Below are 24,983 nucleotides of genomic sequence, written 5' to 3'. Positions count from 1 at the left end.
CGTAATTAGTCATTGCACAAAAATTTTAATAATCGATTAATCGGTTAATTGATTAATCGAAAACATTCGATTAATAATTGCAATTAATCGTCAGAAATTAACCGATTAATCGTTTGTTTCGATTAAAATCGAAAATTAATAAAAACCATTTACATTAGTTATATAAATTTACTGTTTTATTTAAGGATACAATTCTTGTTAAATTGTGGAAAGGAAACAATAAATAAAAAGACGTAAAGTAGTATACCATCCGTTATACACCCCGTGTCAAAATTATAAGCACACCACAAGAATTTGTTTTGCGGTTTTTTGCAAAAATATCGTTTACAAAATTTGTAGAATACGAGAATGTGAAAAATCTCCAACTAGTAAAATTATACATATATATGTACCGAGTAGAGTGGTCCTAATATTATTGAGTAAGAATTCCAATTTTGTTACGGAATTTTGATTTATACCAGGGACCGCAAATAACGATTATCCTTTGAAATTTAAACTCAAATAATCACGCGGAAAGAGAAATGCTACGTGCATAAGGAGTAAACCAATATATTTCTTATTACTCGGAGTACCTTCAGCGGCACTGATTTTTATTTTTTAATTTTTACTTATAAAAATCAAGTTTAATCATTATATTTTGAGTTTTATTTTTTACTCAGAAAATAATCGTTATGTTTTAAGTTTTATTTTTTGCTCGGAAAATAATGGTTACGTTTTAAGTTATATTTTTTGCTCGGAAAATAATGGTTACGTTTTAAGTTTTATTTTTTGCTCGGAAAATAATCGTTACGTTTTAAGTTTTATTTTTTGCTCGGAAAATAATAGTTATGTCTTGAGTTTTATTTTTTGCTCAGAAAATAAAACTTAATTTGTGCGTATGCGCATACGCATGCGCATGCGTGAATAGACAAGGGCGGCTGCATTGAACCTTTAACGCCACTGTGGAGTGGGTAATGAAAATACAGATACCAGGGCAGAAACAAAGAGAACCACATTTCTAAAGAAAAAGTGCAAAAAAGCGCATACGCATACGCAAAAATTAAGTTTTATTTTCTGAGCAAAAAATAAAACTCAAGAAATAACTATTATTTTCCGAGCAAAAAATAAAACTTAAAACGTAACGATTATTTTCCGAGCAAAAAATAAAACTTAAAACGTAACCATTATTTTCCGAGCAAAAAATAAAACTTAAAACGTAACCCTTATTTTTCGAGCAAAAAATAAAACTTAAAACGTAACCATTATTTTCCGAGCAAAAAATAAAACTTAAAACGAAACTATTATTTTCCAAGCAAAAAATAAAACTTAAAACGTAACAATTATTTTCCGAGCAAAAAATAAAACTCAGTTAATAACGATTAAAAAGTGTTTTTTATAATAAAACTTATAACCGTTCCGGTCCCTGATTTATACATTACTGTGTTTGTAAAGTACCCTATAAGAACAGTGATAGTCATTTGATTGATCATGTGATACTCATTGGTGATGGAGATCTCAATCAAGTACTTCTATCAACTTTTTAAGAGCAATATGCAACACGTGATGTAAACATTTGTGTTCATGTGATCTTCCGTCTTCCTCCGACTTATGGCCTTATTTAGTGGTCTCTTTTTAACCAACGCAAAATTTGCAAATGGGTTAGTAAGATAAATGAGAATGTGTGTTTCCATCACACAATTCTTGTAGGGTAGTCAGTTTTTGATGATTTCTTTTCGATTATTTTCAAAATTAATCGGTTAATCGCCCGATTAATCGAAAGGAAAATTTCGATACAATTAAATCGTTAACCGAATGAAAATAACCGATTATAATCGGACATTCGGTTAATCGTGCCAGTACTATTCGTAATGTCGCGCATCGCTAGGTAAAACTTTGCCCCAAGAAAACGTAAATTGAAATTGTTTGCCGTTTGAATCCTACAGTAAAATGAGTGAGGGCATACGTCTTTACCGGATCTTCCTGTGGAAAAATTGGAGACAAATTCGATACTCGTGGATATCAATGTTTCTAATATTTTTCGGATGCACTGGAATTCTCCTTATTTATTTGTATTCAACAAACAAGATGTTGACGACACCCCAAACAACATACGATAGACGAGGCTCTGTAATAAATCTATTTATAAAAGTGTACTTTTATTAGTAACGTTGTTTATTTCCAGTATCATCTCAAGGGGGAATTTCCAACTAATGATGTTGACCGGATTTTCTATGCTCCATTCATACCTCAGACGGATTTACTTATGGAAGCTGTACGCCAAGAACTTCAGTATCCACCCGACGGTAAATTTAATATTAGCAATGGCAAGCTAACATTTATTTAATCAATCAATATATCAAAGGGATACAATTCTTTGACAATTCAACTGAAATGATTAGAGCAATGGAGCGTGGCTGCAAAGGGAATTGTTATGCTATAAATTTCCTTCATTATCCGAAGAACGTGGCACAAGAAAAACTAAAATATTCAATAAGCTCGACGACTATAAAAATATCTCCTAAGAAGCGTTATGTTAATGATGAAGAGGTTGCCGGAATTAAAGGTGAATATATATAAAAAGCGTACACTTGCCGCAAGAGTGGCATAACAAAAAAATAAAAAAAATAGTATGCACAAATGACCGCATGTTGTGTACAAAATGAGATTGGGGAAATTTTCCTTAAATTCCGTCCAAATTTGAAAGTTTTGCGATTCTAAAAGTGAAAACCCCAGAGAGCGGAGGCTTTTAAGTTTTAAAGTTGCACAATTCACCATACAAATTTCATTGATTACATGGAAGTGGTGGGAATGAACACAGACTTTGGTGCTGCCAGATGATGAGAATAGATAAAAAGTGGGGGGTTTTTGTATGCACCTTATATTGAAATACTGTTTTATATAAACAAAAAGCGATGCAGCCGAAAATAATAAACTTTTCATTATTTATCGAATTATCGATTTGGTAGTAGTGCAAGTTAGCGAAAGTAGTAGGTTAAAATGGACGGAAAAAGTTCGAGAGTGGTGTCAATCGCCACGTCTTAACGCCAATAATAACAATCCGAGACCGGAAATCAACATTTTTAATTCATGAAAGAGTTATTTGCAAAAAGCACTTGTACTTTCCGCACTATTTTTTGATGAATTTCACGCAAATGAGTGGAATAAATTAACTCAATTTAACACGTATTTTTTAGTTTTTATACATTTGTGATGTTTTAAGGGGTGGGGTTTAGTAGCGCTCACAACTATTTCGGGCTATTCCGTCCAAAGGGGTGGCCCGATCCAAAAAAAAATTCCACACACTTGTAGTCAAGGGTCTACGCATTATTTTAACGTTCACTTTTGTAAATTTTGGTCACTAATTTATTTACAAATTGGGTTTGAAATATGTCCTTTTTTGTAAAATTCGGAAATTCGCGTACATTTATCACTCCTATCCTCCTTAAAGCAACCTCTTCACCAATACATTTGTGTATTCCCCTTCACTTTACACTTCACTCGATTAGTTATAACTTGCTTTACGACTTTAATATTAACCAATTAATCACAATTCATTAAATAAAAACAACTTCAAAATCACGCGTCTGACTTTGGGTGCATATGCAAATTAAATGGTGGAGTTCAGCTGTCAAACTCCAAAATATGCAAAAGAATGAGAGACAAAAGAAGATCGGATATAACCCAGTAAGCATTAAAAATATACAAAGGTGTTCTCTGCAAAAGGTCTTCAGCTCCTTTTCTTCGCAACACAGAAAGGAGAATTCTACTGCCTGAGGGTTATAATCCCTAAGTGCGGCCGAAGGCCGCCTACGCAGAAAGGTTTTCAGCCCCCCTTCTTTGGCAACACAGAAAGGAGAATTCTACTGCCTGAGGGTTATAATCCCTAAGTGCGGCCGAAGGCCGCCTACGCAGAAAGGTTTTCAGCCCCCCTTCTTTGGCAACACAGAAAGGAGAATTCTACTGCCTGAGGGTTATAATCCCTAAGTGCGGCCGAAGGCCGCCTACGCAGAAAGGTTTTCAGCCCCCCTTCTTTGGCAACACAGAAAGGAGAATTCTACTGCCTGAGGGTTATAATCCCTAAGTGCGGCCGAAGGCCGCCTACGCAGAAAGGTTTTCAGCCCCCCTTCTTTGGCAACACAGAAAGGAGAATTCTACTGCCTGAGGGTTATAATCCCTAAGTGCGGCCGAAGGCCGCCTACGCAGAAAGGTTTTCAGCCCCCCTTCTTTGGCAACACAGAAAGGAGAATTCTACTGCCTGAGGGTTATAATCCCTAAGTGCGGCCGAAGGCCGCCTACGCAGAAAGGTTTTCAGCCCCCCTTCTTTGGCAACACAGAAAGGAGAATTCTACTGCCTGAGGGTTATAATCCCTAAGTGCGGCCGAAGGCCGCCTACGCAGAAAGGAATTCTACGCAAAAATACATTTGTTAAAAACGAACATTTTTTTTTATAAAAACTTGTTTTTTCTAATTTTAATTAACTTTTTTATTCTATATTCAAATTCACCCGATATCTAATTTGGCATAATTTCTTTTATTAAAAAATCCCACGGTTTCTGTTAGTTGGGTCATATTCCACTTCAAAGTGCTCAGTTTGCCTAAGAAATTCCCTTTTTCCCCCTTTTTCGAACGGTTCCCTAGGGGACTGTGGGAGGAGCCCAAGGGGGAAGTACGCCTTTTTAGAAAGCGGGGACTGTCCCCTTTCCAGTGGGGGCGTTTAGGGCGCCCGCCTTCTCCCCCTCCGCCACCCACCCCAAAAACGATGTGAGCGCTACTAAACATTTCCCCTACTGCCTGACGGTTATAATCCCTAAGTGCGGCCAAAGGCCGCCTACGCAGAAAGGTGTTCTNAAAGGAATTCTATGCAAAAATACATTTGTTAAAAAGAACATTTTTTTTTTATAAAAACTTGTTTTTTCTATTTTTAATTAACTTTTTTATTCTTTATTCAAAATCGCCCGATATCTAATTTGGCATAATTTGTTTTATTAAATAATCCCACGTTTTTTGTTAGTTGGGTCATATTCCACTTCAAACTGCTCAGTTTGCCTAAGAAAATTTTGTTTTTTCCCCTTTTTCAAACGGTTCCCTAGGGGCCTGTGGGAGGAGCCCAAGGGGGAATACGCCTTTTTAGAATGCGGGGACTGTCCCCTTTCTAGTGGGAGGGTTTGGGGCTCAAATAATGCACAAGAAATATACATTTGTGAAAAGGGGATTTCCGTTCCTTCGCACGCAGAAAGGAGAATTCTACGCAGAAAGGTGTTCTCTGCAAAAGTGTTCTGCCCCTTCTCTTTGGCAACACAGAGAGGAGAATTCTACGTTGTGAGGGTTATAATCCCTAAGCGCGGCCGAAGGCCACCTACGCAGGAAGGTGCTCTCTGCAAAAGGTGTTCTGCCCCTTTTCTTTTGCAACACAGAAAGGAGAATTATACGTTGTGAGGGTTATAATCCCTAAGCGCGGCCGAAGGCCACCTACGCAGGAAGGTGCTCTCTGCAAAAGGTGTTCTGCCCCTTTTCTTTTGCAACACAGAAAGGAGAATTATACGTTGTGAGGGTTATAATCCCTAAGCGCGGCCGAAGGCCGCCTACGTAAAAAGGAGTTGGATGCACAAACACTTTTTTAATAGAGTGGCAGCAGCAATTTAGTTCCATTTTATTTTTAATAGAGTGGCAACACTAGTTTTCCTCCATTTTATTTATATTAACTACGCAATTTTGTTGTGCGGATTTTTACCATCGGAATATTAGTTGTGTTTTCGTATTCTCCAGCAAAAATATCAAGTAACTTGCCAGTAACCAAATTCCGGAGAGTAAGCCAATATTTACTCCCATTGAGTGGAATATCCAAGAAAGTACGAAAACGCAAAACAAGCAAGAAGTTCCTAGTTTTATGAACAGCTGATTAATTTGTTATTTTCCGATGCAATTTTCTTAGAAAACTGGTATTTTCCATTTTTATTATATATTTAAATAGGTTTATTTTGTCAATTGCAACTCTAAAAGCATCGCAAACAATTATTTTGGTAGTGTGAATTACATTAAGCATCATGCCATCAGCTGTTTTTCTTACTAGCAAATAGTTGCTAGTAAAAATTTATCCAGTAAAAATCCAGTAAAACTTGCAAGTTCAGCTGTCATTTTTGCTCTCTCAATTTCCCCACTTTTGCTAGTTTCTTGCAAGTTTTTGCGTACGAAAACGACATCCAGTAAAAAACCAGTAAAATTAGTACTGGATTTATTGGATAGTGCGTACGCGAACAGGGCTATTGCTATTAAATACAGAATTTCGTTAAAGTGTGCACTTAAAACATCACAAATGTATAAAAACTAATGAATATGTGTTCAGTTGAGTTCATTTACTCCATTTATTTGCGTCAAATTCATCAAAACATAGTGCGATAAGTGTAAGTTTTTTCTGGCGAAAATCGCGCGATTTTTTATAAAAAATTGCATTATTAATCGCACTATTGATTTTTTTTTCGAAAAAAGCGCCGCAGGTGAAAATTTGTAATAAAAAATCGCGCGACTTTTTATAAAAATTTTGCATTATGGTTTTGGTAAAAAAAGCGCCGCAGGGGAAAATTTTTAAATAAAAAAGCACACGATTTTTTATAAAAAATTTGCATTACTTATCGAAGTATTGATGTTTTTTAAAAAAGCGCCGCAGGTGAATCCGCACTAAGGGATTATAACCCTCACTAAGTAGAATTCTCCTTTCTGTTTTGGGAAGAAAAGGGGCTGAACACCTTTTGCAGAGAACACCTTTCTGCGTAGGCGGCCTTCGGCCGCACTTAGGGATTATAACCCTCACTAAGTAGAATTCTCCTTTCTGTTTTGCGAAGAAAAGGGCCTGAACACCTTTTGCAGAGAACACTTTTCTGCGTAGGCGGCCTTCTGCCCCGCTTGGGGATTATAACCCTCACAAAGTAGAATTCTCTTTCTGTTTTGCGAAGAAAAATGGCTGAAGACCTTTTGCAGAGAACACCTTTCTGCGTAGACGAATCCAAAAGGTCCACACCGCCCATGTATTTATTGTATTCATGAACAATATTTGGACATTGAATGCTTTCCATGATCTTTTTCTTTTTATTATATCGCTCAACGTTTGGTGCCTTCTCGGGCGTTTGGCAATCGCTCGAAAGATATGGGTTCACTCCAGAATGGTCGATGCCATATTTACAACCTTATTATCATTCCATGCCACTGTTGTGACATCGATTCCATGGAACGTTCCAACATACTCTTCGTAGTCACCTCGATTGGCAAATTTCTGCGGTAATTTGCATAACGGAAGTCGTGGGCGGCGAACAGTTCCAAGCGAATAGATCCCTTGTGTTCGCAAATAAACCATCAACGGAATCGATGTATAATAATTGTCGAAATATATGGTATGATTTACGAATCGAGGAACCGAGCGAGCCAATCGTACAACAATATTTGCAGATGCACCCAAATTGGGTTCGTTTTCCTCACGGTGGTCGTCGTCACCGGAATAAATCTCAAATGCATAGCAAAATCCAGAATCATCGCACAAAAGAAACAATTTATCACCCCACGGGTGCGGTTTGTCTGGCATGTATTGCTTCAGATAGTGTTTTATTTTGGTTGCACATATTTGCTCATCCACACACAATCTTCCTCGTTTTGGCACTTTTTGAAAATTTCTGTTCAATGCGGAGATGATCGGACGTATTTTGTACAGTCGATCGTAGCCTGGATCGTATTGTGGTATCGGTCCATACATTTCGGCTGCCTCTGCCACACGATTACATCTGCGACTGCGTGCATTTTCGGATGATGTCGGTTGTTGATGATCGGATGATGTCGAATGATCCGGGTCAGAAGTTGTCGACGGCTCTTGAACACGATGACGACGCGGCATTGTATCGTTATTATTGAAGTGCAAGAATTGGCGAATCTTATCGTGACGATTTCGTGGCATGCAATCCATAATGGGTTTAAAACCATAGTCACCCCAATATGATCGAACACTCGGATACTTATAGACCGACATGTAATAATTGATTCCCATGAATCGTTTGATTTCATCCGGCGTTGTATTTAGTGGTTTTTCAACGTGTTGCTGCAGCGCGTACAAATTACTCTGCTCGACGATATTCGAAATAATATCGTCTGACATGAAAAAGGCAAAAAACTGAAACGGCGAACTCAATGCCGATATTTCCGGTGTCAAAGCGTCATCTCCTCGAAATTTTACCCAATTCGAATACAATTGAAGACGTCCTTTTCTCCACAACGGTTTTTTGAAAACACTAGACTCTTTATCAATCGATATGCCTTCAAACATTGTCGCATATTCTCGCCATCGGGAATGATCCCCAACAATAACTGGCTCTTCTTCAACATCTGAAACAAACATATTTACTTAGAAACAAATAGAAGCTTTCGTGGGAGTGGCAATACTTTACCGTGATTTGTTTCAATATTTGAATTACCCCTATCGACATAGACCGCTGCATTGTTCTGACCATCAGCAATTTCCAGCGATTCGTTTTCGCCATCCGAATCGCCTACTTGCTCGCTTTCTTCTGTATTTCTGCTACGCAAAGCATCCTCAAAGTCGAAATCTGGGTCATAATCACTGCCATCAGCAGAGAAATCGTCACCATCTTCACTTTCCGACCAGGCAATCGAATTTACAAAGTCGGAAAGCTCTTCTTTGGTTCGAAAATCACGAACTCTATGCGCCATTTTATATCAACACACTAAAAAAGAACGCAGTACCAACACTTTTATATCAATTCACAGTTGTTCAATGTCGAACTCCGGGTGCCTGACGGCTCCGCAAAGAACAAATAAAAAACTAGAAGACATCTACTGAAATAAGAGGAAATTAATTTATTTTAAAACTCACAATGGCTTCTAAACACTAAATCGATCACGGGAATATTTTTTGCAGCCTCGATTTCCAGAAGCGTGCCACAAAAATAATTTTTTTTAAATAAACGATTTTACCAACGTGCTATTTCGCGGGATTGATTCCACCAACTGAACATAAACTTGTCAAATGCATTTCTGTTCAAACAAAGACCAATGCAAATGGCGCCGCTAAGATCAATAAATATTCCTTAGATCGTACGGTAAATTTAAAAGTAATACGTTTAACGAACTTTCGATTTTAATTGGTTGGTTCCTGGCGGTCCCAATGGGATATTAAGGGTTAACAATCACTCTTGCCTACAAGTGCTACTTTGGGCTGAGTAGGCAATTGAGAAGTAAAGTCCTTTCTCGTCGTACAAAGATCACACTCTATAAGTCACTCATCATGCCTGTGCTGGTGTATGGCGCGGAGGCATGGACAATGAAAGCATCTGATGAGGCAGCTCTTGGAGTTTTCGAGAGAAAGATTCTGCGAAAGATTTACGGACCTTTACGCGTTGGTGATGGCGAATATCGCAGACGATGTAACGATGAGCTGTATGAGCTTTACAACAATATAGACATAGTGCAGCGAATTAAAATTCAGCGGCTCCGCTGGCTTGGCCATGTCGTTCGAATGGACAGAAACGCTACTGCTCTGAAAATATTCACCGCGATGCTGGTAACAGAGGAAGAGGAAGGCCTCCTCTGCGTTGGAAAGACCAGGTGGAGAAGGACTTGGCTTCACTTGGCATTTCCAATTGGCGTCAGTTAGCACAGAAGAGAAATGACTGGCGTGCTGTTTTGGACTCGGCCAAAATCGCTTAGGCGGTTACAGTGCCAATAAAGAAAAAGAAGAAGTAGAATTCTCCTTTCTGTTTTGCGAAGAAAATGGCTGAACACCTTTTGCAGAAAACACCTGCGTAGGGGCCTTCGGCCGCGCTTAAGTGTGCTCTGCCCAATCCACAAGAAAGGCGACCCCGCCATACGCGCCAACTACCGCGGAATCAGCCTTCTAAGCATAGGTTATAAGGTCTTATCGAGTGTATTGTGCGAAAGAGTGAAGCCCACCGTAAACGAGCTGATTGGACCTTATCAGTGTGGCTTAGGCCTGGAAAATCCACCATAGATCAGGTATTCATACGCCAAATCTTGGAAAAGACCCGCGAGAATAGGATCGACACACACCATCTATTTGTCGATTTCAAAGCCGTTTTCGACAGCACGAAGAGAAGTTGCCTTTATGGTATCCCCGCGAAACTAATACGGCTGTGTAAAATGACGTTGAGCAATACCACCAGCTCCGTCAGAATAGGGAAGGACCTCTCCGAGCCGTTTGATACCAAACTAGGTTTCAGACAAGGGAACTCCCTTTTGTGTGATTTCTTTAATCTGATGTTGGAGAAGATAATAGCCGCAGAACTGAACCGCTCAGGCACAATACTTTACAAGAGCGTACAATTGCTGGCGTATGCCGACGACATCGATATTATCGATAAAAACCAAGGGCTACGTCTGTTTTGCCTTCTCGGGATTGGATAGAGAAGCAAAGCGAATGGGTCTGGTGGTGAACGAGGACAAAACGAAGTATCTCCTGTTATCACACAAACAGTCAGAGCATACGCGTCTTGGCACCCACGTCACTCTTGACAGTTACAAGTTTGAAAAAGTAGATGACTTCGTTTATTTGGTAACCAGCATTAACCCTTAAAAGCCTGATTTTTTTTTTTTTGAGCTAAAAAAAATTAATGTTATAAAACTCGGGATTCTAAACATCGTTTGTTCTACGAATTTGCTCACAACTCACAATTACCTGAATTAGGTAGAAAATACCTAGTTGGTTCCTATCGGAGCCGCTGGGCACCCGGACATAAGAATTAAAAACAAAAATCATTTTGAACCCAAAACAAAAGGTTATATGTATTAAGAAAATTAATAATATTTATAGGAAAATGAACATGAAAGTTTCTTTATTTGCAATTAGTTTTGATGAAACTCAGTGAAACAGTTTTTTTCAGTTGATAGACACAAGTGTATCCCACATTTTTGGCATCGTACCTTTGTACGGGAAGTACATTTTGGTCTCTTACATCGCGGCTTTCCTTCCTTGATATATTCAGGTAAATGCCCAATATTATCCAAGCGAATGTCGGGCGGCGGTATTGGAGCAGACATTGGGCGTTGACGTTTCGCAGCAACTTCAACTTCAAGATTACTTGGTCGACCTTTTCCCACTCGCATTTCAGCTCCAGATTTCGTCAAGCAATAGGCAACTTCAGAAACAAATTCATGCAATACTTTCTTCTTATCTGTTTGATTAGTCACTGCGTGATGCCTCTTGTATAAAATCCAGGCATTGATCATGGCCATATCACACATGTGGTAGAACAAGCGGTTTGTCCACTTCCGTGACTTTATACGGATATGACTGCGGCCGAGTGACGAATCCAAAAGGTCCACACCGCCCATGTATTTATTGTATTCATGAACAATATTTGGACATTGAATGCTTTCCATGATCTTTTTCTTTTTATTATATCGCTCAACGTTTGGTGCCTTCTCGGGCGTTTGGCAATCGCTCGAAAGATATGGGTTCACTCCAGAATGGTCGATGCCATATTTACAACCTTATTATCATTCCATGCCACTGTTGTGACATCGATTCCATGGAACGTTCCAACATACTCTTCGTAGTCACCTCGATTGGCAAATTTCTGCGGTAATTTGCATAACGGAAGTCGTGGGCGGCGAACAGTTCCAAGCGAATAGATCCCTTGTGTTCGCAAATAAACCATCAACGGAATCGATGTATAATAATTGTCGAAATATATGGTATGATTTACGAATCGAGGAACCGAGCGAGCCAATCGTACAACAATATTTGCAGATGCACCCAAATTGGGTTCGTTTTCCTCACGGTGGTCGTCGTCACCGGAATAAATCTCAAATGCATAGCAAAATCCAGAATCATCGCACAAAAGAAACAATTTATCACCCCACGGGTGCGGTTTGTCTGGCATGTATTGCTTCAGATAGTGTTTTATTTTGGTTGCACATATTTGCTCATCCACACACAATCTTCCTCGTTTTGGCACTTTTTGAAAATTTCTGTTCAATGCGGAGATGATCGGACGTATTTTGTACAGTCGATCGTAGCCTGGATCGTATTGTGGTATCGGTCCATACATTTCGGCTGCCTCTGCCACACGATTACATCTGCGACTGCGTGCATTTTCGGATGATGTCGGTTGTTGATGATCGGATGATGTCGAATGATCCGGGTCAGAAGTTGTCGACGGCTCTTGAACACGATGACGACGCGGCATTGTATCGTTATTATTGAAGTGCAAGAATTGGCGAATCTTATCGTGACGATTTCGTGGCATGCAATCCATAATGGGTTTAAAACCATAGTCACCCCAATATGATCGAACACTCGGATACTTATAGACCGACATGTAATAATTGATTCCCATGAATCGTTTGATTTCATCCGGCGTTGTATTTAGTGGTTTTTCAACGTGTTGCTGCAGCGCGTACAAATTACTCTGCTCGACGATATTCGAAATAATATCGTCTGACATGAAAAAGGCAAAAAACTGAAACGGCGAACTCAATGCCGATATTTCCGGTGTCAAAGCGTCATCTCCTCGAAATTTTACCCAATTCGAATACAATTGAAGACGTCCTTTTCTCCACAACGGTTTTTTGAAAACACTAGACTCTTTATCAATCGATATGCCTTCAAACATTGTCGCATATTCTCGCCATCGGGAATGATCCCCAACAATAACTGGCTCTTCTTCAACATCTGAAACAAACATATTTACTTAGAAACAAATAGAAGCTTTCGTGGGAGTGGCAATACTTTACCGTGATTTGTTTCAATATTTGAATTACCCCTATCGACATAGACCGCTGCATTGTTCTGACCATCAGCAATTTCCAGCGATTCGTTTTCGCCATCCGAATCGCCTACTTGCTCGCTTTCTTCTGTATTTCTGCTACGCAAAGCATCCTCAAAGTCGAAATCTGGGTCTAATCACTGCCATCAGCAGAGAAATCGTCACCATCTTCACTTTCCGACCAGGCAATCGAATTTACAAAGTCGGAAAGCTCTTCTTTGGTTCGAAAATCACGAACTCTATGCGCCATTTTATATCAACACACTAAAAAAGAACGCAGTACCAACACTTTTATATCAATTCACAGTTGTTCAATGTCGAACTCCGGGTGCCTGACGGCTCCGCAAAGAACAAATAAAAAACTAGAAGACATCTACTGAAATAAGAGGAAATTAATTTATTTTAAAACTCACAATGGCTTCTAAACACTAAATCGATCACGGGAATATTTTTTGCAGCCTCGATTTCCAGAAGCGTGCCACAAAAATAATTTTTTTTAAATAAACGATTTTACCAACGTGCTATTTCGCGGGATTGATTCCACCAACTGAACATAAACTTGTCAAATGCATTTCTGTTCAAACAAAGACCAATGCAAATGGCGCCGCTAAGATCAATAAATATTCCTTAGATCGTACGGTAAATTTAAAAGTAATACGTTTAACGAACTTTCGATTTTAATTGGTTGGTTCCTGGCGGTCCCAATGGGATATTAAGGGTTAACAATCACTCTTGCCTACAAGTGCTACTTTGGGCTGAGTAGGCAATTGAGAAGTAAAGTCCTTTCTCGTCGTACAAAGATCACACTCTATAAGTCACTCATCATGCCTGTGCTGGTGTATGGCGCGGAGGCATGGACAATGAAAGCATCTGATGAGGCAGCTCTTGGAGTTTTCGAGAGAAAGATTCTGCGAAAGATTTACGGACCTTTACGCGTTGGTGATGGCGAATATCGCAGACGATGTAACGATGAGCTGTATGAGCTTTACAACAATATAGACATAGTGCAGCGAATTAAAATTCAGCGGCTCCGCTGGCTTGGCCATGTCGTTCGAATGGACAGAAACGCTACTGCTCTGAAAATATTCACCGCGATGCTGGTAACAGAGGAAGAGGAAGGCCTCCTCTGCGTTGGAAAGACCAGGTGGAGAAGGACTTGGCTTCACTTGGCATTTCCAATTGGCGTCAGTTAGCACAGAAGAGAAATGACTGGCGTGCTGTTTTGGACTCGGCCAAAATCGCTTAGGCGGTTACAGTGCCAATAAAGAAAAAGAAGAAGTAGAATTCTCCCTTTTGTTTTGCGAAGCAAAATGGCTGAACACCTTTTGCAGAAAACACCTGCGTAGGTGGCCTTCGGCCGCGCTTAGGGATTATAACCCTCACTAAGTAGATTTCCCCTTTCTGTTTTGCGAATAAAAATGGCTGAACACCTTTTGCAGAAAACACCTTTCTGCGTAGGCGGCCTTCGGCCGCACTTAGGGATTATAACCCTCACTAATTAGAATTCTCCTTCCTGTTTTGCGAAGCAAAATGGCTGAACACTTTTTGCAGAGAACACGTTTCTGCGTAGGCGGCCTTTGACCGAACTTAGAGATTATAACCCTCACTTAGTAGAATTCTCCTTTCTGTTTTGCGAAGAAAATGGCCTGAACACCTTTTGCAGAGAATACCTTTCTGCGTAGATTAAAAACCCCCAAGAAAAAATAAATAAACATCATCACTCCAACATCGGATAAGCCTTCCGCACTGTTGAATTGCGAAGGATACAACGTGCACCGTCGAGATCGCGAGCGACGTGCAGTATCGTCTTATTGAAGCAGACATCGATCGCAGGGATACCACCCTAGAATGTCAGGGCATTGCTATCCGGTCAGGCGATGTTGAGCTCGAAATATTTAATGTGTACATTCCCCCTGCCACCTGCTGCAAGGCAGGATATCACCCTGATATAGGTGCGCTCCTCAGAGGTTAAAACCGTATGGTAGTAGGTGACTTTAATGCGCACCATGATCTTTGGCACTGAAGCCTGCCAAACGATCGTAGGGGAAGTGACTTGGCTGAGCAGATAGACGATTCGACATTCTGCACAATGAACGACGACGCCACAAACGAGGATTATGGGCAGCTGCCGCAGCTCGCCAGACATAGTAATAGTAATAGCGCTGGTCTGATAAACAGCGTATCATGGCGACCTATGCTGACTTTGGTATCAGACCATCTGCCCATAGTCATCTCGATCGATAAACCAACCGACTTTGGATCCGCGGAACACCGGACCTATATCAACTTTTCTAAAGCTGATTGGAAAGGCTTCGCGGAATTTACTGAAAACACCTTCGCTGCGCTCCCCACACCAACCGTATCAGGGATCTCAACGCGGAGATTCGGCAACTAGAGAACGTGCATAAGCGGAAGAAGTGGGAAGAGACCTGTAACTTCACCTCTGGTGTGAGTAGGGATAAATCGATACCATCAAGGTACTACTCAAATCAGTACTTGTACTTGTATCAAACAAGGTATCGATACATACTCAGTATCGGAAAGGTATATAGTACTTGTACATAGAACTACGATTTTGCAAAATTTTCAAAGTTATTGAATTTTTTTTCACAAAAAATATGAATTTTTACAAGATTATTTATCTTCTAATATTTTTCCGTACAAAAGCAATAGAATACATTTTTACAAGATTAATAGATAAAGTTTTATCATATAAAATAAGTTTGATAAAATAACTCCTTTTTTGTTCTATTTCCCCAAAAAAATCTACTTTTCCAAATGTTTTCCTGAAAGGCGAGATTTTGATATACGAGCATGTTCTGAAATTTGAAACTTTGAACTCGACTCGATTTGCCAAGATGACCCAACAACCGAAATGTATGGACGGGCTTGCTTATACAGCTGCGGAAATGTAGAGCGCATATCTTACCATTCCTCTAATGGGTTACTTTTCAAAAAAGATACTGAAGCATAATAAATTTTGCGCTTCCGATACAAGTACTTTTTTTCGATACCTACTTGGATCGCAGTAAAAAGTATCGAGTAAAAAACTACTTGGTAAATTGAGAAAAGTATCGAGTATGTACTTGGATTTACTTGTATCGATTTATCCCTAGGTGTGAGTAAGCTTTGGTCAACCGTGGCGTCACTCTCCAATCAGACGAAGCACGACGAAAGGGTCGAAATTTCTTTCGGCGACCATGGTTCGTAAGGACCCGGAGCGATACGAGAGCTATTTTAGCCGGCAGTTCATACTGCATCCACCGGTGGACAAAGCCAAGCGTCGAGTGACCAGAAGGCTGCACAAACATCCAGCAACTTGTGCCCTCATTGCTTTCACTTGCGGTGAAGTTCAGGCGGCCATCGGGAAGTCAAAAGCCTCCAAAGCCATGGGTCCCGACGGAGTATGCATGCTGATGCTGAAAAATTTGGGTCCAGCGGCGTACCTAACGGAGGTCCTCAGTTTGTCAATGGCCACTCTCATCATCCCAGACATCTGGAAGGCGGGGAGAGTGGTCCCACTGCTCAAACCGGGAAAACCAGACAACAAAGGAGATACGTATCGACCGATAAAACTCCTTTCCCCGGTAGCGAAGACACTTGAGGCCTTGCTGCTCCCTTATTTCACCAACCTCCTGACCCCAGCGAAGCATCATCATGGTTTCCGTAAAGTGCACAGTACAACAACAGCACTTAACGCCACAAACACTCAGATAACTCGTGGCCTTAACCGTAACCGTCCCTGTGAGAGAACGATTCTAGTAGCGTTGGGCCTGTCAAAGGCGTTTGACACTGTCAGCCATTCCGCGATACTAGAAGATATAGAGGCTTCCTCTCTCCCACAGAGACTCAAACGGTGGTCGGCAAATTATCTGAGTGGTCGACACTCGTAGGTAATGTTTAGAGACAAATCAAGTAAACCTAGAAAAATAAAACAGGGGGTTCCACAGGGTGGTGTCCTTTCCCCGCTACTGTTTAACTTCTATATTTCAAAGCTCCCTCAAGCACCAGAGGGAGTCTCGATCGTCTCTTACGCCGACGATTGCTGTTGTTGTTGTTGTAGCAGCATACAAATTCCCCAAAGACTTTTTGGGGAGTGTTGCTGGAGTGACAGTCCTTGGCCAGATATAAATCTGGGTCGTTCCGGTTACGTAGACCCGACTGTCGTGGGAACGCCGACGATTGCTCGATCATGGCGACTGGGAATGGAATTGATGACTTGTGTTCGAAAGTAAACGGGTATCTCCCCGAGCTTTCTCGCTTCTTCACTGCAAAGTGCCTAGCCCTCTCCCCTACGAAATCCTCGTGGGACCCTGTTCACCACCTGGACGAAGGTCAGGCTACCGCTGGGAATTCACGCCAAATCTACACCAAATCCGACGGTGAATAACCCCAAAATACTCGGAGTAACATTCGACAGTCTGCTCTCCTTCTCTGCGCCCGCAACCGCTATTGTCAATAAAGTACAGAGCCGCAACAAGGTCCTCAAGTCGCTAGCCGGCAGTACTTGGGGCAAAGACAAAGAAACGTTGCTAGCAACATACAAGACGGTAGGACGGCCGGTTTTAAATTACGCAGCACCAGTGGTCGCCGGGGACTAGTAGGACGCAGTGGATGAAGCTACAGACGACTCAAAACCCTGCACTTAGGACAGCGACTGGATGCCTTCTGATGTCGCCAGAACACCACCTATACGACGAGGCGAAAATGCCCCCAGCCAAGGGGCACAACACAAGGCTCTGCTAGCAGTTTCTGGTTGGGAGCCACAGACGTGGCCACACAAACAGGCAGCTGCTTGCAGAGGAGCCCTCGCCTAGGCACGTCAAGATGCATCTCTACGAACTGACGGACGAAGTCCAGACGTTCATTAAGCAACCTCTGGACCCGTCAGTATACCGAAAGGCCCTCAACGGCATCCACAGGGAGTCAGTCTCGAGTTATGTAGACTCCAGACCTGCGAATGCCGTTCTAGGCACACAACCACCGGACATTGACGAGAGCTTCATCTGCCTCGGGAGACAAGAACCACAATAGCCCAACTTCGCTCTGGCTGCTGCCGCAGGTTAAACTCATACCTGAGCAGACTAAACGCAGATGTGCCAAATGAGTGCCCGGCATGCGGAGAGACCCCTCACGACTCGAAACATCTCTTCGCATGCCCAGAAAGCCCGACAATCCTAACGCCTTTGTCCCTGTGGACCGACCCTATTGAAGCTGCACACTTTTTAGGGCTGCCGTTAGTGGAACCTGACGACAACGACTGAGATATTAACCTATCTGGGCGGGGTTGTTGTAGCCGCTACAACAACAACAACAACTGAATATGCGCTCCATTATTCACTCGCTATCAAAATGTGTCCGCTTATTGTTTTATGCAAGCAATATTATTTTTTCACCACTTCTTTTTTGTCGCTGTAACCGCCTAAGCGATTTTGGCCGAGTTCAGCAAAGCACGCCAGTCGTTTCTCTTCTGTGCCAACTGACGCTAATTGGAAACGCCAAGTGAAGCCAAGTCCCTCTCTACCTAATCTTTCCATCGCAGTGGGGGCCTCCCTCTTCCTCTGCTACCACCAGCGGTTTCCGAAATGAATACTTTCAGAGCTGGAACGTCGGTGTCCATTCGAACGACATGGCCAAGCCAGCGGAGCCGCTGTATTTTAATTCGCTGCATTATGTCCATGTTGGTGTAAAGCTCATACAGCTCATCGTTCCATCGTCTGCGGTACTCGCCGTCGCCAACGCGTAAANCGTTCCATCGTCTGCGGTATTCGCCGTCGCCAACGCGTAAAGACCCGTAAATCTTCCGCAAAATATTTCTCTCGAACACTCCAAGAGCCGCCTCATCGTATGTTGTTGTTGTTGTTGTAGCGGCTACAACAACCCCGCCCAGATCGGTTGGTTTCTCAGTCGTTGTCGTCAAGTTCCACTAACGGCAACCCTAGGAAGCGTGCAGCTTCTGCGGGGTTTGCCCATAGGGACAAGGCCGTTAGGGATGTCGGGTTTGCCGGGCATGCGAAGAGATGTTTCGAGTCATGTGGGGTCTCTCCGCATGCCGGACATTCGTTCGGCACATCCTCATTCAGCCTACTCAGGTAGGCTGTTGTCATTGTCCATGCTTCTGCGCCATATACCAGCACGGGCATGATGAGTGACTTATAGAAGGTGGTTTTCGTACGTCGAGAGAGGACTTTACTCCTGAATTGCCTACTCAGTCCAATGTAGCACTTAATGGCAAGAGTGATTCTGCGTTGGATTTCAATACTGACATTAATATCGGTGTTAATGCTGGTTCCCAAGTAAACGAAATTCTCTACTTTCTCGAAATTGTAACTGTCAACAGTGACGTGGATGCCAAGGCGCGAATGTGCTGACTGTTTGTTTGATGACAGGAGATACTTTGTAACGAAGCGTTTTCCTGTGAAGGCCCCGACGCTTCTGTTTTCTATGCTGAGGTATACTTGCCCTGCCCAGGGCCCGTTACAATAAATTTATATTGTGGGGCCTTTGCAAATAGTACTTTGTTTAATTTCTAAAAACGTGTTACTACTTAATTTCGATGAACATAATACGATTAACGGTGTACGAATTCCTAACGGTGAATTCCCAGCGCGCTGCTGCTGGGTGACGTCGGCGCTACTGTATCGGCGCTCTGCTCCTATGCGACGTCGGCGCTCTTGTGTCGGCTTTCTGCTTCTGCGTCACCGTTGCGTGGGCTTGCGCAAGCTATTGCTTGCGACGCTTTTCTGTCGGCGCTCTGCTGATGGACGGCGTCGGTGCCACTATGCCGGCGCTCTGCTGCTGTGCGTCGTCGGCGGGACGATGGTGGCGCGCTGCTGCAGTGCGACGTCGGCGCTATGTCGGCGCTCTGCTGCTGTTGGTGCGACGATGGTGGCGCGCTGCTGCTGTGCGACGTCGGCGCTACTATGTCGCCCATGTACAAGTCGAGAGCTATTCTCTAGTAGCTGTGCGTTCACGACCACGGCTCTGCTAACGACGCTTAGATTTTGGGCGACGTCGGTGTGCTCATCTGGGCGACGTCGGCGCGGGGCTGGTAGGCGAACTGGCGTCGCCGTCGCGCGGCTTCACGGTTGACTGTGGGGTGTCGGCGCTCTACCTTTGAACAGCCAAGCCTTCTCTCTCTCGTTTCCCTGACGCCTCCGGCAGCGCTCTATTGTCCATATGTCGGCCCGGCCGCTACCCCAACGGAACAACTTCCGTGGGTTACTTACCGTTGTTCACTACTATCACCCGCGTGTCGCATCAGGTTTTGAATCGCGATCACGTAGTCCTTAAATTTTTCTCGCGGGCGCTGCCTCCGGTGCCTTATGTCATCTTCCAGGCGTTCCAAATACCGGGTCGGTAGGAAAAAGTGCAGGAAATCACGTTTGAATGACGCCCAGCTGGTCCCATGCTCATTGTTGTTGCGGTACCACTGGAGGGCGGTGCCGCTTAACAATTCAGGCATCGCCTTTGGTAATAGGTCTACATTTAATGTGTAGACGTCGGCCAGCTCCTCTAATCGTTCTGTAAACGCCAACGGGTCGCGTCCTCCATCGTACTTCACCGACCACTTGCGTACCTGGTCGATGATGGGTGCAAAAGTAACGGTAGGCACATGGTTGCCGTTGGTTAGCACGTCAGCGTTTGGTACGGCGAATGTCGTTAGCGTGTGTTGCGATGGCGGTTGTACACTCGGTTGTGNTTCGGTGGTGGATATGTGAACTGGCTCTGCGTTGGCGGCCTAACGAACACATTAGCGGCCCTTTCGCATTTATTCACGGTTAACGGTGTCTTTGGTTCACTTTCGTCTCTCCAGTGGGCCTCCTGTTCGTTGTAAGCTGCTTCCGTCGCGAGAAATTTTGCGTGAAGTTCCGGGTCGACGAGTGCTTTGGCGGCCCATGCCGCTATCCGTTTCCTTATCTCCAGAGTGGTGCCTGTGTGTTCGACACCAACTGTTCCTTGGATACGCTGTCCAGCCACGCTATGCTCACTGGTTCTGTCATGGCTGGTTTAATTATCGGCTTCGAAAATGTTCTCCTCGTATTGTACTATTTGCAGGATCCCTGCTCGGGCGCCAATTGTAACGAAGCGTTTTCCTGTGAAGGGGACGCTTCTGTTTTCTATGCTGAGGTATACTCGCCGTGCCCAGGGTCCGTTACATTAAATTTATATTGTGGGGCCTTTGCAAATAGTACTTTATTTAATTTTTAAAAACGTGTTACTACTTAATTTCTATGAACATAATACGATTAACGGTGTATGAATTCCTAACGGTGAATTCCCAGCGCGCTGCTGCTGGGTGACGTCAGCGCTCTGCTCCTATGCGACGTCGGCGCTCTTGTGTCGGCGTTCTGCTTCTGCGTCACCGTTGCGCGGGCTTGCGCACGCTATTGCTTGCGCGCTATTCTGTCGGCGCTCTGCTGCTGTGCGTCGTCGGCGCGACGACGGTGGCGCGCTGCTGCAGTGCGACGTCGGCGCTACTATGTCGGCGCTCTGCTGCAGTGGGTGCGACGTCGGTGCTACTATGTCGGCGCTCTGCTGCGTTGCGAGCGGGCGTCGCCGTTACGCGTGTTCGCGGTGGACTGCAGCGTAGCGGCGCTCTACCTTTGAACAGCCAAGCCTTGTATAGTCGCCCTTGTGCAAGTCGAGAGTTATTCTCTAGTAGCTGTGCGTTCACGACCACGGCTCCGCTAACGACGCTTAGATTTTGGGCGACGTCGGTGTGCTCCTCTGGGCGACGTCGGCGCGGTGCTGGTAGGCGAACTGGAGTCGTCGTCGCGCGGCTTCACGGTTGACTGTGGGGTGTCGGCGCTCTACCTTTGAACAGCCAAGCCTTGTATAGTCGCCCTTGTGCAAGTCGAGAGTTATTCTCTAGTAGCTGTGCGTTCACGACCACAGCTCCGTGCTGACTGACTTGTGTGTTGCCAAGTCACATCTCTTATAGCTGGTGCTCTTCGTGTTGCTTGGTCGTATGGCTACGTGTTGCGTTGCTATGGTGACGGTGCCACCAGGGAGTGTTGATACGGTCTCTTATGTTGGCTGGCCGTGTTGATGACGCTGCTGTAGTTGTTGTTGCTGTTGTAGTCGTTGATGCTGGTGTAGGGTGGCGGCGTTCGTTTTTTTGTGTTCGTGGGGCGTGGCACCTCCGATAAAAACCGAATTTTTCATACTGCATATCTCTGGAAATGTTCATGGTAGAGTTCTGGAACTTGGTATGGAGATATACGAAATCAATCGAATACTCTTGGAGAAAAATTTGAGCTATTGGGAAAGGGGGTGTGACACCTCCCATACAAACCAATTTTTTTACTACAGATCTCTGGAAGCGTTCTTGTTAAAGTATTGCAACTTCGTATGGAGATATTTATGTATATGAAAGCAAGCCCATACTCAGGAGAAAAATATGGCTATTTGAAAAGAGGGCGCGAGCCTACAAACGCACCGACTTTTAGCTATCTTTGAATGGAAATTATCGATGGTCAAAATTTAAAGAATTAAGAGAAATAAGGGTTTTTTTTATTTTATCCAATAAAAAATTCCAACGAGCCAAGTGCGACAATACATTATTATATACCATTTTAAAGGCCTATATATACTCTTCTCAGATCATTTTCGATCTTTGAAATCGAATCAAAAATAGTCGTTAAAAACTCATACATCTGCAAAATCGCATTTTCTAACCTAAATCGACAGGTCGCGACCTAAATGACCTTTAAAAAATCTATAAAAATAGGCAATAATCAGGCCAATTCTTAATACTGCCGGAAAGTTTGTTCTCCGGGAATTTGTTTCGCTCGAGAAAGAAATCCCCGAATAATTAACTACCAAGAGTGGCATTTTCCCCGAAAACTTGGGAGGAGGAAATTCGAGCTTCGAAAAAGGGGTGTGAAACTTTTTTGAGAGCTCAACTCCGCCATTTAATATAAAGAATCCTCGTGGAATTTTTATTCATGATAGGCGGAAAGGAAAAAGAGAGAAAACTTATGAAAGGAAAAAAATATTAAAAAAAAAACATTTTCGAATGTACACATGTACATCTAAAAGAAAGACAAAGCATTACTTCACGCTCATTTGCAGTATGCGGTTGACACAACAAATTAAACATATGTATGTACATAAGTACATATGTACATTAAGGTGGTACTTAAAAAATGGGCGCTTAGCACTTTCTCCACTTAAAATAAAAGACGAAACTTTAAAGATTTCGAATTAGTTTTATAATTTATTATATATAATGATGAACAATATGAGGGGTCAAATTTGGAGAACAAGACGACCGCTTAGGCTTACAAATTAAATATAATAATAAGAAATTAAAAAAGATTACATTTTGTTTTATGTGTTTATGTGATATGAAAATAGGTATGAAGCGTTGATATGTAAGGTGAAATACGTGGTGTGCGGTTAAAGTGTTTGGTGAGGTGTGTAGTGACCCCAGGATCATTCACAGTGGCCGGAAATACGCACTTTAACACCGATTTCGGCGGATGTGTAAAAGTTATGGTATGCCATATTGAAATGTGGGAATTTTTTCCGATCCTTGGGGTTTATTGCATGGCTAGGTAGCGGTAGAACTATTGTTTTTGTTGTAGCGGCTACAACAACCCCGCCTGGTTAATATCTCAGTCGTTTGTCGTCAAGTTCTACTAACGGCAGCCCTAAGAAGCGTGCAGCCTCAATAGGGTCGGTCCACAGGGACAAAGGCGTTAGGGTTGTCGGGTTTTCCGGGTATACGAAGAGATTTTTCGAGTCATGGGGTGTCTCTCCGCATGCCGGACACTCATTTGGTACATCTGCGTTTAGTCTGCTCAGGTATGATTTTAACCTGCTGTAGTAGCCAGAGCGAAGTTGGACTATTGTGGTTCTTGTCTCCCGAGGCAGATGAAGCTCCGTCTCGTCAGTGTCCGGTGGTTGTACGCCTAGAACGGCATTCACAGGTCTGGAGTCTAATTCGAGACTGACTCCCTGTGAATGCCGTTCAGGGCCTGTCGATAAGCTGACGGGTCCAGGGGTTGTTTAATGAACCTCTGGACTTCGTCCGTCAGTTCGTAGAGATGCCTCCTGACGTGTCTGGGCGAGGGCTCTTCTGCAAGCAGCTGCCTATTTGGGTGACCACGTCTATGGATCCCAACAAGAAACTGCTTGCAGAACATTGTGTTGTGCTCCTTAATTGGGAGAAATTTCGCCTCGTCGTGCAGCTGGTGTTCTGGCGACATCAGAAGGCATCCAGTCGCTGCCCGTAGTGCAGTGTTTTGCGTCGTCTGCAGCTTCATCTGCTGCGTCATACTAGCCCCCGGCGGCCACACTGGTGCTGCGTAATTTAAAACCGGCCGGCCTATTGCCTTGTATGTTGCCAGCAACGTTTCTTTATCTTTTCCCCAAGTACTGCCGGCTAGTGACTTGAGGACCTTGTTGCGGCTCTGTACTTTGTTGACAATAGCGGTTGCGTGCGCAGAGAAGGAGAGCAGACTGCCGAAGGTTACTCCGAGTATTTTGGGGTTATTCACCGTCGGAATTACTGTATCATCGACGTGAATTCCCAGCGGTAGCCCCTCCTTCGTCCAGGTCGTGAACAAGGTCGCAGAGGATGTTGTAGGGGAGAGGGTTAGGCTCCTTGCAGTGAAGAAGCGAGAAAGCTCGGAGATATCCGTTTACTTTCGAACACAAGTCATCAATTCCATTCCCAGTCGCCATAATCGAGCAATCGTTGGCGTAAGAGATAATCGAAACTCCCTCTGGTGGTTCAGGGAGCTTTGAAATGTAAAAGTAAAACAGTAGTGGGGAAAGGACGTTGTGTCCCCCTGTTTTATTTTTCTGAGTTTGCTCGATTTGTCTCTAAACATTACCGACGAGTGTCGACCACTCAGATAATACGCCGACCACCCTTTGAGCCTCTGTAGGGCATCTTCTTTGACAAGTCCAACGCTACTAGAATAGTTCTCTCACAGGGACGGTTACGGTTAAGGCCACGTGTTATCTGAGTGTTTATGGCGTTAAGTGCTGTTGTTGTACTGTGCACTTTACGGACACCATGCTGATGCTTCGCTGAGGTCAGGTGGAAAGGAGTGTTATCGGCCGATAAGATTCTCCTTTGTGGGCTGGTTTCCCCGGTTTAAGCAGTGGGACAACTCTCCCCACCTTCCAGATGTCTGGGATGATGAGAGTGGCCATTGACATATTGAGGACCTCCGTTAGGTACACTACTCCCGCTGGACCCAAATT

General features: G+C 43.3%; 1 protein-coding gene across 6 annotated transcripts in view; it reads left to right on the top strand.

The window, feature by feature from the left end:
- Positions 1-1,829: 1,829 nt before the first annotated feature.
- Positions 1,830-24,983, top strand: part of Eato (Engulfment ABC Transporter in the ovary) — a 245,032-nt gene continuing 221,878 nt past the window's right edge. For all 6 annotated transcript variants that reach the window (XM_017638507.1, XM_017638514.1, XM_017638492.1 and 3 more), the window contains exons 1-3: positions 1,830-2,106; positions 2,162-2,282; positions 2,342-2,542. In XM_017638507.1, coding sequence (XP_017493996.1) covers positions 1,927-2,106; positions 2,162-2,282; positions 2,342-2,542 — 502 coding nt within the window. In that variant the 5' untranslated portion in view covers positions 1,830-1,926. The remainder of the gene's footprint in view (positions 2,107-2,161; positions 2,283-2,341; positions 2,543-24,983) is intronic.

Source organism: Rhagoletis zephyria, unplaced genomic scaffold (genome assembly GCF_001687245.7).
Source record: "Rhagoletis zephyria isolate East Lansing unplaced genomic scaffold, Rhagoletis_zephyria_1.1 Rzeph_scaffold_00143, whole genome shotgun sequence".
Classification (NCBI taxonomy): domain Eukaryota; kingdom Metazoa; phylum Arthropoda; class Insecta; order Diptera; family Tephritidae; genus Rhagoletis; species Rhagoletis zephyria.
This window is presented reverse-complemented; position numbering and strand designations above follow the sequence as displayed.